Raw genomic sequence first — 15,200 nt, 5'->3', positions numbered from 1 at the left:
CATAGAATATTACGTATTATAATTACTCACAGCTTAACAAAACAAAGTATTGTAATAATTGCGATATCCACGCTTGTATCATCGAACGATTAATTCCGTGGGAAAGATTTCAACGTTAAGATCCAAGGTTTGAATTCAAAAGCGGATGAATTGTATTATCGATCAGACTAAAAAAATGGCAATTGTCGGCGTATTATGAATCCATGAGCGAACAGAAAATTTTTTAATTCTAATCAGATTTTTTTGTTACTTTAAATAACAAAAAATATAATTTCTCCAATATTTCTCACGATTTCTTCACGTAGACAACATAAGAACGAATACGACGTTTCATTATGCAATCCTATTGTAACGTTTGTTTATAACTAAAAAATCTTATTATATATAACGTAATTATCGATCAAAAAAAAACTATTACAACAGTTCTAGCTGGACCAGATTTAACCATCCATGTCTAAAATGCGCTTTCTCTAGAGAGTAAAGATTAATTAACTCTATAATACAGAAATCTCTAAAATAGAATTAAACAGAATTCATGCCACAATCATCATTATTAAAATTGCGCAGTGAATGTAACATATTCTACATATGTGACTATTGCAAGCGTTAAACATATTGTACATATTAAAATAAAATGCAATTGTTTGACATTTTCTTTGCCTTTTTGTAAAAATTTCAAAAATTTATAATACAATGTTCATTTTTAGTATAAATAATCAAATCTTTGAGATAAATTTTAGACAAATTTTAATTTTTTGAAAAACATGATCAAGTTTACTTATATTATTAAATGACGAAATAAAAAAAAGTTAAACTTGATTATGAATTTGAAAGCTAATAAATAAATTTTATATAATTATTTAAGATTTTAAAATTAATTTCACACATCTCTATTTATTGTTAATAGAGAAAAATAAAAAATGTCTTCTTGTAATTGAACGGTAAATTCCTTAGCTGATTATCATTTATGTTCCACATAATAATATAGCCTGCGCTCCGGATCCTTTATAAACTTGGCCTGTAATAACGATCTCTCTTTTCCTTCTGTATCTTTTTCTCTATTCTCCATCTCCTCGCTGTATTGCTCTTTCCATCCTCTATTTATTCTACTCTCATCGGCTTGATTACTTCTTATTTGATTAGGTGGAATATTTTGCAGTAAGGTAGTTACTGTGTAGGCCTAAAAAAATTTAGTTATAAATGAGTTATGATAAGTATATGATTATATGTACATGTATATTCATATAATTATTTTAATTGATGTTATACATAATTGATAGGAGCATTATATTCATAATATAATTTCTAGCTCGATGAATAAATCTTACATTAACAATATTTGCATTTTTACAAACTGTGAATAAATGATTTGAGAAGTTTTCAAATTATGAAATTGTAATGTTTTATGTCGGCTTAATGTTAGAAAATATTAGAATTAGTATTTACGAAAATATTTTATTTGAAAAGAACAAAAATCTCTCATGCTTCATTGTTAGTTATAATTCTTTGAAATCCAAGACATAAAAGATGCTATTTATCTGGAACCAATTCGGTCAGCTCAACTGTCTTATAATATGGTAACAAACTTACTTCTGACAACATTTGAAAGCCATCTTTGTCATTCTTGTTTTCGTCATTACTGATTCCGTCGTAAGCATTATAATCACTTATATTTTTAACTTCATCTTTCCTGATATCAAAATTTTCGAAAGGACTTTTATTTTCGACCGAAGGAGATTTTTCTGAGATTACTGATCTTTTTATTTCATCTGTATTGACGAGCTCAATATCATAATCTTTTTTCTCAGTCTCTCGTTCTATCAACTTTTCTTTATCATTTGAATTCCTATTATTATCTTTTCGTTTATTCTTTTTGCGTCTTTTGGTTTTTACCTTTTCCCCTGATTCTTTTCGAGCGAATGTCACATTCGCGGGATAAAAATTCTCTGCTTTGTTCGGATAAGTGGTTTTCGTGAAGATCTTTTCTTTTGAGACTTTCGATCGATGTTCGATCGTTCGCGTTTTCGGAGTTGAAGTTTCAATTTCAAAATTATCAGTCTGCCTCGTTTTAGTTATAGTACCCTTTTTAGAAGACTCCGACGTATTTGTCTTTGTAGCCTCGTCTGCCTTGGGATATCTCCTTTGAACAGGTGTTAAAACCGATTTACCTGTGTCAAGGTCGACTCTCGGCGAAGGCGAAACTGACGCTTGAAGTTTTCTGCGTTTTTTTTTTACGGGTTCAATAGGCTTGACAGATGCATTATTAAGGGAAATTGTAGAATTTTTTTTCGAAATTTTTTGTCGATGTTTTTTAGTTCCAAATGGTTGTTCAGTTCCAAAAGAAACTTCCTTCGTACTGTTGGACAACTGGCTTGCTGTCTTTATCCACGATTCTGACTCGTCGTTACTTTTGTTCAGCTTCTGATATTCAATCACTGGCTTCTCTTCCTTTTCTTCATTAATGATTCCTGCGTCTGTTAATTTTTTTGAATCAAAGTGCGAGTTATTTACATTAGTTACATTCTTATCAACTTGAGAGGTTTTCTTTCGTCTATTTTTTCTTCTTGGCGGTTGCGTGATATCTTCCGGTACGATTGTTGCTCTGGAAATTTCTCTGTCCGGAGAAGGTGATGATTTTTGTACGAATAAAGCAGAGCGATCTTCAACTTCTTCCAAGGTTTTTTCTTTAGATTCGTCATCTATATCTTCCTCCAAAAGTTTTTTAATGGATCGACTGATCTCTCCTGCATTAAGAGGCTTTGACGGTTTTGCTTTGTCAGTGGAACTATATCTGCTGCTGAACTTCGTGAATGGCAATGTCTCGGTGGTAGATTCTTCGCCATCATCGATATATTTGCGTAAAGTATCGCGTCTACGCGTATTCATGCGAGGCTTGGAGGGAACATCGTATTTCTCCCAAGGATAAACGGGTCTTTCGTATCTCATAGATTCTTCTTCGTCCTCATCGTCGAAAATCAGTTTTCTAAGTCTATTGGCTCGTTTCTGTTTCCTTCGTCGTTCTTTTGCCTGTCTCTCTCTTCTCTCCCAAGGATATTCGTATCTATCAAAGTTCTGTAGCCATTTGCGCTTGTCTTTTTTATTTTCTTGGTCGGCGTGCCAAGGAAATACATAATCTTCATTCTTTTCTTCGCTCTCCTCTTCGGAATCATCCTCCTCACTTTCCTTCTTGAACTTTGACTTGTATCTTGAGAATGGAAATGGACGATAAAAGGCTTTTTTCTCGATGTGTTCGTCGTCCTTTTCTTTTTCAAGCGATGATGGTCGTTTCGTATACGTGAAAAATGTCTGGTCTTTGTCAGAAGCTTCCTCTTCCTTTGAAGAAAGTTCTTCAGAATCGTCGTCTTGCGCATACGATTCCGTCTTCATCGGCGTTTCGACTTGTTCCTCAGTTTTCTCGGAGAAATCATCGTCCCATTGATTCGCCACATTTTTTGGATAATCAGTCTCTTCGTCCTGCTTCTCTTCGTCGTCTTCTAACTCGTGATTTACGTCTGTGCGATATTTACTCGATAATGTCGTCGTTTCCTCAGGGAATGTTTCTGCGTATCCTGGTGGCTCAGATTCCAAATATTCTCGTAGATCCAGGACTTTCTTCGAGTTCGAAGGACTCGTCGATTTCGTCGTGGTCGTGGAATCGTGTTCCTCATCGATATCCTCGCGAACTTGATACGTGTTTGTAGCACTTTCTATTTCATCATCGGTATTTTCCGCAGATTCTATTTCATCGACGCTCTCTTCTCGCTCTGGATATTTATTGTTTCTATAAATTGTTTGATGCACGACAGATTCTTCTGCGCGATATACTTCAGTTGTGTTACTTTCTTCACCTTTTGTCGATAATGTTGTATTTTCGACTTCAAATGTGTTTTCCGTCGAATTCATTATCGTAGAATTGTTTCGCCAATCATCATCTAGCTTCTTCTTTCTTTGGAAATAATTATACCGAGGCTCTTTCCGCCTGCTGTCTTCATCTACCGTTTTCGAAGTCGTGCTAAACTTACCGAATCTTCTCGTATCCCATTTGGGCTTCGAGTATCTGATTCGATCTCTGATTGTGTAGATGACTTTGTGAGAAGGTTCGTTCGTCTCATCGCTATTCGTAGAGTTTCTTCGTCTCTTCTTATTGTTGATCCTCAAAGTCGTCGATAAACTTTCTTGCGTGTTAATTTGTTTGCTCTCCTCGATATTCAAGTCCAGCATTTTAGGCGTCGAGTTTATTTTTTGCAACACTTCTATTGATTTTACCATTGTATCATTTCCGATATTAATTTTGACAGATTCTTCAGTTGTAGTCTTTTCATTTTTATTAATCGTACTTTCAGAGAAATTCTTTGCGATATCATCTGTGCTGCGCTTGTTTATCTTAATGGTATGATGATGAGCGATAATACGAGGAGGATTTGGAGATCTCAGCAAAGTTATTTTTCTCTTACCCAGTGGTCTATATTTTCTGTAACTTGTTTTCCTCGGAGCTGAATATTTCGGAGGTGGCACTAATCCTTCGATCTCCGACGATTTCATGTTGCTTGTGACATCCGTAGCGTCATCAACGTCAATAACATCTGCCGACGTATTGTCTTCCTTTGAAGAAGAATTCGATGTAATGTTCGCAATCTTTAACGTTTTCTCGCTATCGGCGGTATCCAAGACCTGCATAGATGGCAAAGTGGTTATCTCGTAGACCTGATAAGCGTTCGCCATCTTTCTGATGTTGCCCATCACATCCTCGTATACCTGGTTTTGATAAGATACAGTTTGATACATTTTCGGCGGCTGCGTAGTGGTGCTGACTTTTGGCTTCAATTTTCGATTCTTTGGTCTGTGCATCGTGTTAGGTGGCCTCGAGCCTCGCACGGTGTGCAAGTACGCATTTCTGCCTCTTCCGGTTCGTGGATCGTGCTTGTAATTGACCTGAATCGACTCGTGCGTCTCGTACGGTCGATTTCGGTTCCACCACTGACGACCGCTACGTTCCGGCTTCTTCGACACTCGAGGCACAACATACTCGTCGTCCTCTTTAGGTAACACCATAATCCTGGAGGCGAACTTTGCTGGATCCAATTCCGAAGGCGGAGTCGGCTCCTGTATCAACTTTTCGGCGAACAGCGGATTATCGAGAGGATTCTCGTCGAAGTACTTAGCCTTGAAGCAGTTCAGCTTGTCTCCCAGACCACGAAGACGCGGTAGATCCTCCCGCGGACCTTGTTCGGGATCTGGCTCCTCTTTTTCGGGCAACACTTCATCCACATCAGACTCCACTTCGTCGCACTTCTTGTAAGCGTTCCGAGAATCATAAAATTCCATTCCGCGCGAGGTCTTCCGCGGTATCGTACTAGGATTTACAACATATTTCAAGGCGGACGTGCTCGATATGTCTCTGTTATTATAAAATGGATACTTTTTCGAATCTATAACGGCTTCTGTTGTTGTGGAAGGTTCCACAAGGCTGTCTTCAGCGATCTCTTCGATGTAATCAAAGCTGGGAACTTCAACTTCGATTTTTTCTTGCTCTTCGATCTTTGCCGAAGTTTCATTGTTATCATTAAAACGCGCGGCGATTTCTTTATCGATAACGTCGCTACTAATTTTGGGAGATTCATTCAACAGTTCTTCATGGTTTCTCGTGCTCTTCAAGTTCTCCTTTAATCGCGTTTCGTCCTGCAGAAAATTTTTCTTATTAATTGTCAATTTTTGAACATTCATGTCATTTTCATATTCATCTCTTTTTGTTGATTGAGAGAATATTGAATCTTTTTCTGGCTTTAAATTGTAGATTATTTTTGCATCTTTAATGTTTTCGTTTCCGCTGTTAGACTTTTTGTCTATTAAAGTCGTGAATGTTTCATTCTTGCCGTGTCTCGATCTCACGGGGGATACTAGTCTCGTTGTATCTGGAACATCAATTATCGATGCATCGATGTTTTTTCGATTCGACGTTTTTCCTTTCGATCTGTCAGTTATCCTCTCAAATGTATCTTTATCTCGTTGCTCCGATTCATCGTCATTGGTCATACTATTGTTTGCCGATACTTTCACATCGACGATCATGCCGTTGCGAAACTCGGATCTCTTTCTCCTGGATCGTGCTCTCCAGTTCGCTTTGGAGACTAGTGGAAAATATTTGAACGCATTATCACGCTTTTGCTGCGGTTTACCGGCGGTGTAAAAAGGATAATTGTCGCTCTGCAAATTGTTATGGTAATTGGCATAAGTGCTCGCCAACGATAACGGTGGTGGCAGCAGTTTCGTGGCTGGATTGTTGTGATAGATCAGACGCACTGGTTGAACATATGCAAAAGGCTGAATATCGGAACGTAACGGTAATTCAATCCCGTTCAACGGTTGAGAATGAAATTGGTCTTGCAATAAGTTTTTCCAGTTTTCCCGAGGTGTTTCACTTTTGACGAATACACTCAAATGATGATCTATAACTGGAGAACGATCAGTCGGAAAGATCGAGAAAGCAGCCTGGTGAAGAATCGGCGGTCTCATTAGAGTAAGATCTTCTGAAAAAATAATTTTCTTTTCCGGAAGAGATGGAGTCTTTTGCTTGCTCTTAACATAATTCAGCATCTTGTTGTATTTCGCACTCAGTTCGTCACGGATCTTCTTATTCTCGTCTTCTTTTTTAGAAATAGACGACGGTGGATCTTGTTGATTAGGTGATTCATGAGCTGTAGGTTTGACAGGTTTTTTTTCCAATTTTGGTCTCATGGCGATTTTATATTTGAGCTTGTTTTTGGCAACGGCAATCTTACTGTTGTCAAGAACAGATCCGAGGAAAGGATTCTCATAATAATCAGCTATTCGAGAGTAAGCTTCTTGAGTGATGTTGAGCGTCATGACAGCCGGAGTACTGCTGATCGTTCTATTGTCAAGAAGATTCGTTGGAGATGAATATTCCGTGTCGTTAGGATTCAACGAAGGCAAGGATTGAGGCAGAAGGGGTTGCACACTGGTGTAAGTCGCGACTGTGGATACCACGTTGTTGACATCGTCGTTCTTTACTAAAAGATACGGACCGTGACCGTCGATGGTTGCCAGTGCAATCGGCGCCCGCTCTTCCGGTTGCGGATTCATGGTCGTCGAGTCCGGGACGAGCATGGACGACTCGGTAGTCGATGGACCTTGCCTCGCTTTAAAGTAGTTCCAGAAGAGTTGACTGTAACTGATCGTTGTCGGTTGATCATCAACTTGATGGAACGAAGTCGTCGCGGTCGGGACGACGTAACGCAAGGTCGTTTGATCGATGGAATATCCTCGCGAAGGATTTAAAGGATTCGTTAAAAAACCGTAGGAATTTGCGAGTACTTTAGTAGCGATCGAACTGTTAGATGAAATCGCGGTTGTCTCTTGATTCTCACGGTAGAGATTCTTTTTCTTTTTCCGTTCCGACCTGGGCGATTGCTTCGTTTTCCTATTTATAATATTGTCTTGTTCGATTCGCAATTTAGATTTTTTCTTCTTTATCTTGTCGGCTTTGTTCTCTTCATCCTTTAAATCGTTTTTACTACGAGAACCTTCTGATTCTGATTCTGTATTAGCAACCTCGACGTCATTGCGAAGTTTTGATTCCTGCGCGTTTTGATAATCCTTCGAGCTTTTCTCGGCTTCTTCGGCTTCCTCTTCGATATCTTTCTCCAGCTTTCGAATACTGTTCTCAGCAACAAGTTTAGAATCTATTTCGGATCCCTTCCAAGTGTTTCTGCCATATCCTGTCAGATTAACTTCGTCATCCGAAGCCTTTTCGTTCTCGTCCAAATGATCCCGGTAATCCTCCTCGTATTCCTTGAATTCATCGGGCATCAAATTCTTCTCTTTCTTTTTTTTATTGCTCAAGGAATTAAGTTTATTATTTTTTCGATCGTGAAGCTTACGCGCGAATCCTTCGTGGAAATCGGCATCCCGGACATGTCCTGCGTGATCATACGCCGAATCCTCATATCCCTCCTCGGTGTAGATCGTGTTGACCTTGGAATTGGTGACAACCTCTCTTAATCGGGGCGCGTTGTGCTTCTCTTCTTCGGTTTGCGCGCTTTTAATCGCCTCTCGTTGCGGCAATCTCTTCACAGTATGAGTTCCACGAACCTGAGCGTGCAACTTCGTCGGCACAAAGTTCAAGGGGATATTTTTGTCCGGTGGCGGCTTAGCCCAAATTCCTGGAGCGACATACTTGGGTCGAGTGGACACGTTTCTCGCCTCTTCATGTTCCGAATACGGTATCACATAATCCGGAGATTCTTCAGGATCATCATCCTTTTCATTGTACTCTTCTTGGTAGCGAGATGGTTTCGCATATCGACTGAGAGTATTCGTTTCTTCGGAATCGAGTATTTCTTCTGCTTGAATACTTGTTGAAATCGGTAAATGAGTAGTGAAATCTTGATAGATCGATGTCGTGGTGTTCAAAGGCTGCAACCATACATCGTCGCTGCTAGTAGAATTGATTGTGGTAACTGTGTAAAAATTCTGACTCGATGACACTAGATGAGTGCTGATGATTGTTAGAAGAATAGTGATGATTACATTATAAATTTTTCGTCGTTGTTCCATTCTTCTCGATTGTTCTTTGCTTCATAGCATTATGAAGAAATATTGTTTGATATGTGGCTACTAATAGCTATTAAATCGTGAAAAATTCACTCGTATACACTTGTTGATTGTGAAACCGATTATCTTTTTTTTTTATTAATTATTTTTTTTATTAATTATTGAATAGAATATTAATATTGAATATTAATATTAAATATTAATATTTCAATATACATATATATCACAAATTTATCGCAAATTTCGTATATTTTATAGATGAATAATAATTAATTATTATTTTACAATCAATCAAAACAGCACTGATTAAATATTGAATTTATTGGATGCTTCTAATAACGCTATATAAATTTTTCACACATTGGAAGCAGACACTATTACGTTACTCCATTTCCGGAATCGCGTGTTTCTTCTTAATGATAGGTAACGTTTATAAATTTATGTTAGTCACTCGACAAAAGAGAGAAATTCGCATACGTGATTTCTAATCATCTTCGATCGAGATCTTTCATCAAACTGGTGGTACGAGCCGTGTGGTCTAATTTATATTTTCCAACCATCTGAAAGGCGAGGTAAGGTGGAAAAACGCTGAAACGACTAGAGACCCCTGCTCCGCGAAGCGTGCAGATTCGATCGTTCAACGATTCTGTCACTCTCGATTGGATTTATACATCGGGCCGTTTCACCCAAGACGCTTCTTTTCATACTGTCTCGCATACTAGAAAAACTTCGATATATGGCCTCAGTATCTTAATTACTTCTCGAACTCCTACTCTTAATTACAATGCGAATGATAGCCTTATAGAAGACACGCGAAAGGAGAAGTGTGTTATTAATCAAACGAGATATATCGTCGAAGAAAAGAGAATGCCTAACGGGAGAGATGTATGAGAAGGATACGAGGGATCCAACATGAAAATATCCAAGCAAGACGAGCGCAAAGCGTACCGCGGTTTATTTCGTTCACTCAGCTGAATCGTTCGTTTCGCCGGCTGCGCTTCGCTCGTCTTGACGATCGTCTCCGGCGTCTTTCCGCATTGGGCCGCGAAGCGTATCGCTCGAGCTCCGAGACTTTCTTCGGTCCGACGAATTCGTCGAAAGGACTATAAAATAGAATTTCCATCTCCAGAGTAATTTAAATAGATATGTAAATTTTCTTAAGTATTTAAAGATCCGGATACTCTATTAACAAAGTTGAAATAAATAAATTTGACATTAGGAAGTGAATTCTCTCTTTCTCATTATTCTTTTGGCACAATTAATATATTTTCTTTTATTATGTTTTATATTCTAAATAATCCTTCAATAAAAAAAAAGAAAATATATTGTTTTTCTTTTAATTTTATACATATATATATATATATATATATATATATTTATATATTTATAAATTTATATAGTATCATTTTAACTATGTTTCAAATTTTCTATTTTTAATCTTCGGATCGATTTGGTAAAATAATTTGCAATACAAGTGCTTTTTATGCCAAAAAGAATATATTATTTCAAAAATTTTGGGCTTATACATTAAAAAGTTAATATACATTAAAAAATTATTTATTAAATTTACTTTATTTACCTACAGATTTAATAGCAATTAACGCATATCAAAATGCATGACAAAAATAAGTATAAGTCTTATTGAAGGAAATTAATAGTAAAACGCAAGCAATTAACTGTCAACTTGTCTAACATATATATTATAAAGTAATGATACATGTCCAGAAGATGTACAAATTAATATAAATTAAATTGTTATTCACAAAATATCTTCTCTGCTACACAATGTAATATGAATAATATTCAGAATCTGCAGAAACTATAATAATATCGACATTTTGTTATTAGAATTTTTATCTGCTTTTGAAATAAGAGAAATCTGCTATTAATTATATTCAAGCATGTACATATTAATATAACACCTTAAATATTTTATATATTGTTATTGTTAAAAATTACTAGAAATCAATGTATAATAATGTATAATAAAATATAAATTAATATTAATACAAATATTAACATAATTTATTATTGGTATTATTATGCAATATTAAATATATACATATATATATATTTTTTTAAACAAATCAATACAATATGTAACTATTTTTAAAAATACAAATAATTTTATATATTTTTACCATTTTTTTCATCTATGACACATTTGATAATTGCTTTGACAGTAATGATATGTAATATATTTTTAAGGATAATATTTTCTATATAATATTTTCTATAATACTAATACAATGTTCTTAATATCTAATTCAATAACTGCGTATAAGAACAAGTAATTTTATAACAGTGTATGCAAAAATTAATCAATAACAAATATAAAGATTGTTATTCACGAAATATCTTCTCTGCTATACAATGTAATATGGGAAATGCGCTATTAATTATATTCATGTATGTACAATCTGAAATAACATACATATATTGAAAAAGGTGTGTATGTTATTTCAGATTCTATATATAATTAATAGCAGATTTCCCTCATTTTAAAAGTAGATAAAAATTCTAGTAACAAAATGTCAATGTTATTATAGTTTCTGAAAATTCTGAATATTATTCATATTACATTGTATATGTGTACATTGTGTATGTGTAAAACATTTGACATTAAATTTAAGATCTTTTCTTTTTCGAGTACAAAAACTATTCCGACTAAACTTTGATTAATTAAATCGGGGTCTAATTTTATGTAATAAAATCCGTCATAATAATTCAATTTTTTAAAATAATAAAAAATTAAGAATATTATTTATTAAAACTAATAATTCTATTCATACTAGTAATTTTAAGCAGATATGACTTGAAAAATTAATTAATAGTTTATCGAAATTATTCTAAGACTTTTATTACGTTACAATCATTAGTTATATAAAAATTATAATTCTACAATATCAATCAGTATTAATTAATCAAATAGAAATCTTTCATGAACAGATACAGATTCTTCACTCGCATTTGAAGAACGCAGTCAATATGACAATACGGATAAACAAAATGTAAGAAGACCAACCGAAAGATATATTTTTAAATATATAAACATGTTAATGTAAAGTTTCTTTTTCTCACTCCATTAAAAATTGCGATCGTTAACTTGAATATGTATTCAAACATTACGAAAATTGTGATTGATTGCGGACTGCGATTTTTTCAATTTCTATCTGTCGAAATACAAACGAAATACATATACTCTTTCTTCCAAGATATTCACGATGTTCTCTATCTAAAGTTTTCTTCCTATCTCCGTAGTGTCTTGCAGCTTCATATTTACTTTTTTCAGGCATAAAATCCTTTATTGCTACTTCATATTTTTCTTTGAAAATACTTTCTTCTATTTTTTACAATATCTATTTTTAATTGTAATATTTCCATGTCAAATTTATAATTTTCTGTTATGTCTAATATAGATATATTGTCCATCATAACATTATGTACCACTATCCGAAGCATAATTCTTTGATATGCTGCTGAATAAGTTCCGTGAAATCATCCGCCCTAATTTCCTACGAAAGAAAGCAAACAAAAATACAAACGTTTTACTTATAACTATAATCACACAATAATAATGTAAAACCATATGCGAAATCGTCTAATAAAGGTCGTCTAATCATTTGCATTGTTTTTGTCTCGCCTTATACATTGAAACTAAACAATGCATGCTCTTGATAAACAAATTACGTATATATATATATATATATATATATATATGTATGTATAATAGTTAAAAAATTTTTAATCTTCTTGAATATTTTTTCATTAATAATATAAAAATTCTTTAAAGGGTTAAAAATAATAGTTAAGGCGGTTAAATACGAAATGAATCGAACAATAAATAGTTCTGGTTTCTAAAATTTCTTTTTACAATTAGAATACTATATATACGGTGTATATATTTAAATTGTTATAAGGCATAAATTTTTTATCTATTTTTGTAGAGAAATTATTAAAGCAATGTTACACAAAATGGCCGATTCAGAATATTATGTAAGAAAAATAAATAAGATATTAATTTAAGATGCCTAAATATAATACATGTATCTTTCCTGCGTCTCAAAAAATATTTAATTTTTAGCTTTATTTGACATTCAATCAGAATATGTCAATTATATTTATATATTTAAGAGCGTTAAGTTAAACTTCCAAATAATTTGTTAAACACATATAAAAAAAAAAAACATACATTGAACTATACATAATATTATAAATATTATGATAGTACAATAATATCAAATTTTGTAATATTTATATTTTATTTATCTCTTTATATTTTTCGATAACGTTTAAACGATATGTGAACAGAGATCTAACAAAAAGACAATATTGAATGGATTTATTCAAAATGATATGAAGTTTTCGGGAAAAATAATATTTTTAATACTTACAATATTATTCTGATGTTATTCTTCCATTTCCGTTTTTATTTCTGCTAGTGTTTCTTTGAGAGCGATGTCTTCCTCTACATTTTTAATTAATTTCGACGTCTGTTTAACCATACATGTTGATATTGTGTTTTCTGTTTTGCGAGAAACTGGTACTAAGTTTGAAAAATAAACATTGTTTTTTTTTACTGCTGATGTTTCTTTGAAAGTGATGTCTTCCTTTTCCTTACATTTTTAATTACTTTTGCTTCAACCAAAGATGTTGAGTTTGCATTTCCTTCTGTGCGAGAATCTGATTGTAAAAGGTTTTTCCATGAGCTTTGTATATCTGTAGACAAGATTCGCTCCCATGTTTCGTAAATCACTTGAGTGCAAATTTTCAGACCGCAGGATGGTAAAAAATTTTTTAATTCTTTACGTAAATTCTTATTTATTTTCGTAGATATTTTTAATGGTGTTAATGGTTGAAGAATTCTGTATGCGCTATCTGGGAAAAACAGTTTTTTGAAGTTGTCATTTTGCATCGTCATGACATCTTCTAAAAACTCCGTGTAATGTTTGGTGAGTAAAATCACTTTGCCGCTTGTCTCTGTTTCCCGATGATGGTCACTCACTAATTTTATGAAGTTATTGTACCAATTTGCCATGGTTTCACATTTCCATTCATCTTCTTTTTTCTTAAAAATAACACCTTCCTTGTTTTTCAAATACAATTTAACTATTTCATGTTCATATTCATAAATATAAAATGGTGGTAATTTATGACTACCTGTAGCATTTGTACAAAATACAGTATATAGACGATCATTTCTCAATTTTTCTATATCAATTTCGTTCTCATCTTGGTGTTGAAAATTCGCGCGTTGAAAAAGAGTTTGAAAATTTAAATACACTCGGTGCATAGTGTAAATATTATCTCTTTTAATTTTTTCTTCTTCCAGATGGTGGTTGAAATCTCGAATAAAGTTTTCATCGATGTCCAATTCTTGTTTGGTTTTATCAGTAACATTTCGTTGTTTGGTTGACATTATAAATTTTATTTAAAATTATTCCCTCACTTTACTTTACTGACTTTACAGATACTTTTAAAACTTTTGGCACACGATATGAAAGGCCGAATATAATACTGGCAACTAAAAGTTGTTATGGTTGGTTGTTTTTGAGAAGAAGTATACTAACGATCACAAACATAAACAGTATCTAACAATCGTATATCAATTCCCTAATTTTTTCATTTTTATGTTTATCGTTTACATATATTAATATTCGCTAAAACATTATATTGTTTATAATTGACAATAAGACGATGAAGTTAACCGCAAAAATTGTGAGAAAAATTGTTTAAGAGAAATATATATTATCCTGTAAATATAAAAGATTTTATTAGTCTTTCCATTAATTAAAAATCATTCCTAGAAAGAAAAATATAAATTGATTATTTATTTTTTCGTTAAAATGTAAAGAAACAGATACTTTGTATATATATGTATATACATATGTATATAGGCATGATATGCCCTGGTATGCTCGAGTCGCACACTCGCGTTTATATTCTCAAATAAAATATAAAATCTCAAACAATATATGTTATAAAACGTAGGTTTTAGACTATACAATTTGAATATAGGGGACATACCAAATTTTTATACTTACTTCGATGAAAGTCGCTTAGATTTAGGATTTGCGTAAAACTTTTTAAAACTATATACGTTACATAAAAAGTATTTCAGGAATTAAAAGAATCTTAACTCTAGCATTGATTACATTAACTCTAGTATTGATTTTCTTAACTTTAGTATTGATTAAAATATAATAGCACCTAATTTATTTGGATAATTGTATTAATCTCATATCAGTTTAAAAAATTTTTCATTTTCATCATTTTTTAGATTCTTTTAAGGCATTTTTTATATGCTTGGCATATTTTTTTACCGTTGTAAAGTTTCTTTTTATTGAGATATCACTGCTTTTTGTAAAAATTTATATTTAATTATATTTAAATAGTACATTAAACGATAGATTTTATATAATAAATTTAAATAGTTACTGATTTTGTTCAAACTAATCACAATCGAAAGCTTGCATCTACATTATATTACAAAACTGCGGTTAGATTCATGATTACGGCTTTAGTTCATGAGATATTTTAATCGAAATTTTATTTGACGTAAAGTTTCGAATAAGCTATTTGATAGCAACTCGACATATCGAAAGCAGTGATTCTCAATGACTCAAAGA

The 15,200-nt window shown here is 33.2% G+C and overlaps 2 protein-coding genes across 2 annotated transcripts; both read right to left on the bottom strand.

Moving 5' to 3' along the window:
* Nucleotides 1-961: 961 nt before the first annotated feature.
* LOC145973017 (uncharacterized) lies at nucleotides 962-6,864 on the bottom strand. The gene is made up of 2 exons (XM_083102135.1): nucleotides 1,591-6,864; nucleotides 962-1,180 (listed from the first exon to the last, which is right to left on the bottom strand). Exons 1-2 carry the CDS (start codon nucleotides 6,862-6,864, stop codon nucleotides 962-964), a joined length of 5,493 nt encoding a protein of 1,830 aa, XP_082958261.1.
* Nucleotides 6,865-6,938: 74 nt separating this feature from the next.
* Nucleotides 6,939-8,574, bottom strand: LOC145973188 (uncharacterized). Its single transcript, XM_083102424.1, has 2 exons — nucleotides 7,063-8,574; nucleotides 6,939-6,992 (listed from the first exon to the last, which is right to left on the bottom strand). Exons 1-2 carry the CDS (start codon nucleotides 8,572-8,574, stop codon nucleotides 6,939-6,941), a joined length of 1,566 nt encoding a protein of 521 aa, XP_082958550.1.
* Between the last annotated feature and the right edge of the window lie 6,626 nt (nucleotides 8,575-15,200).

The sequence above is a fragment of the Camponotus vicinus genome, unplaced genomic scaffold, assembly GCF_025532165.1.
Source record: "Camponotus vicinus isolate PSW18456_S1 unplaced genomic scaffold, iyCamVici1.0 SCAF_6, whole genome shotgun sequence".
NCBI lineage: Eukaryota > Metazoa > Arthropoda > Insecta > Hymenoptera > Formicidae > Camponotus > Camponotus vicinus.
Note: the sequence above shows the minus strand (reverse complement) of the source record. Positions and strands in the feature narration are given on the sequence as shown.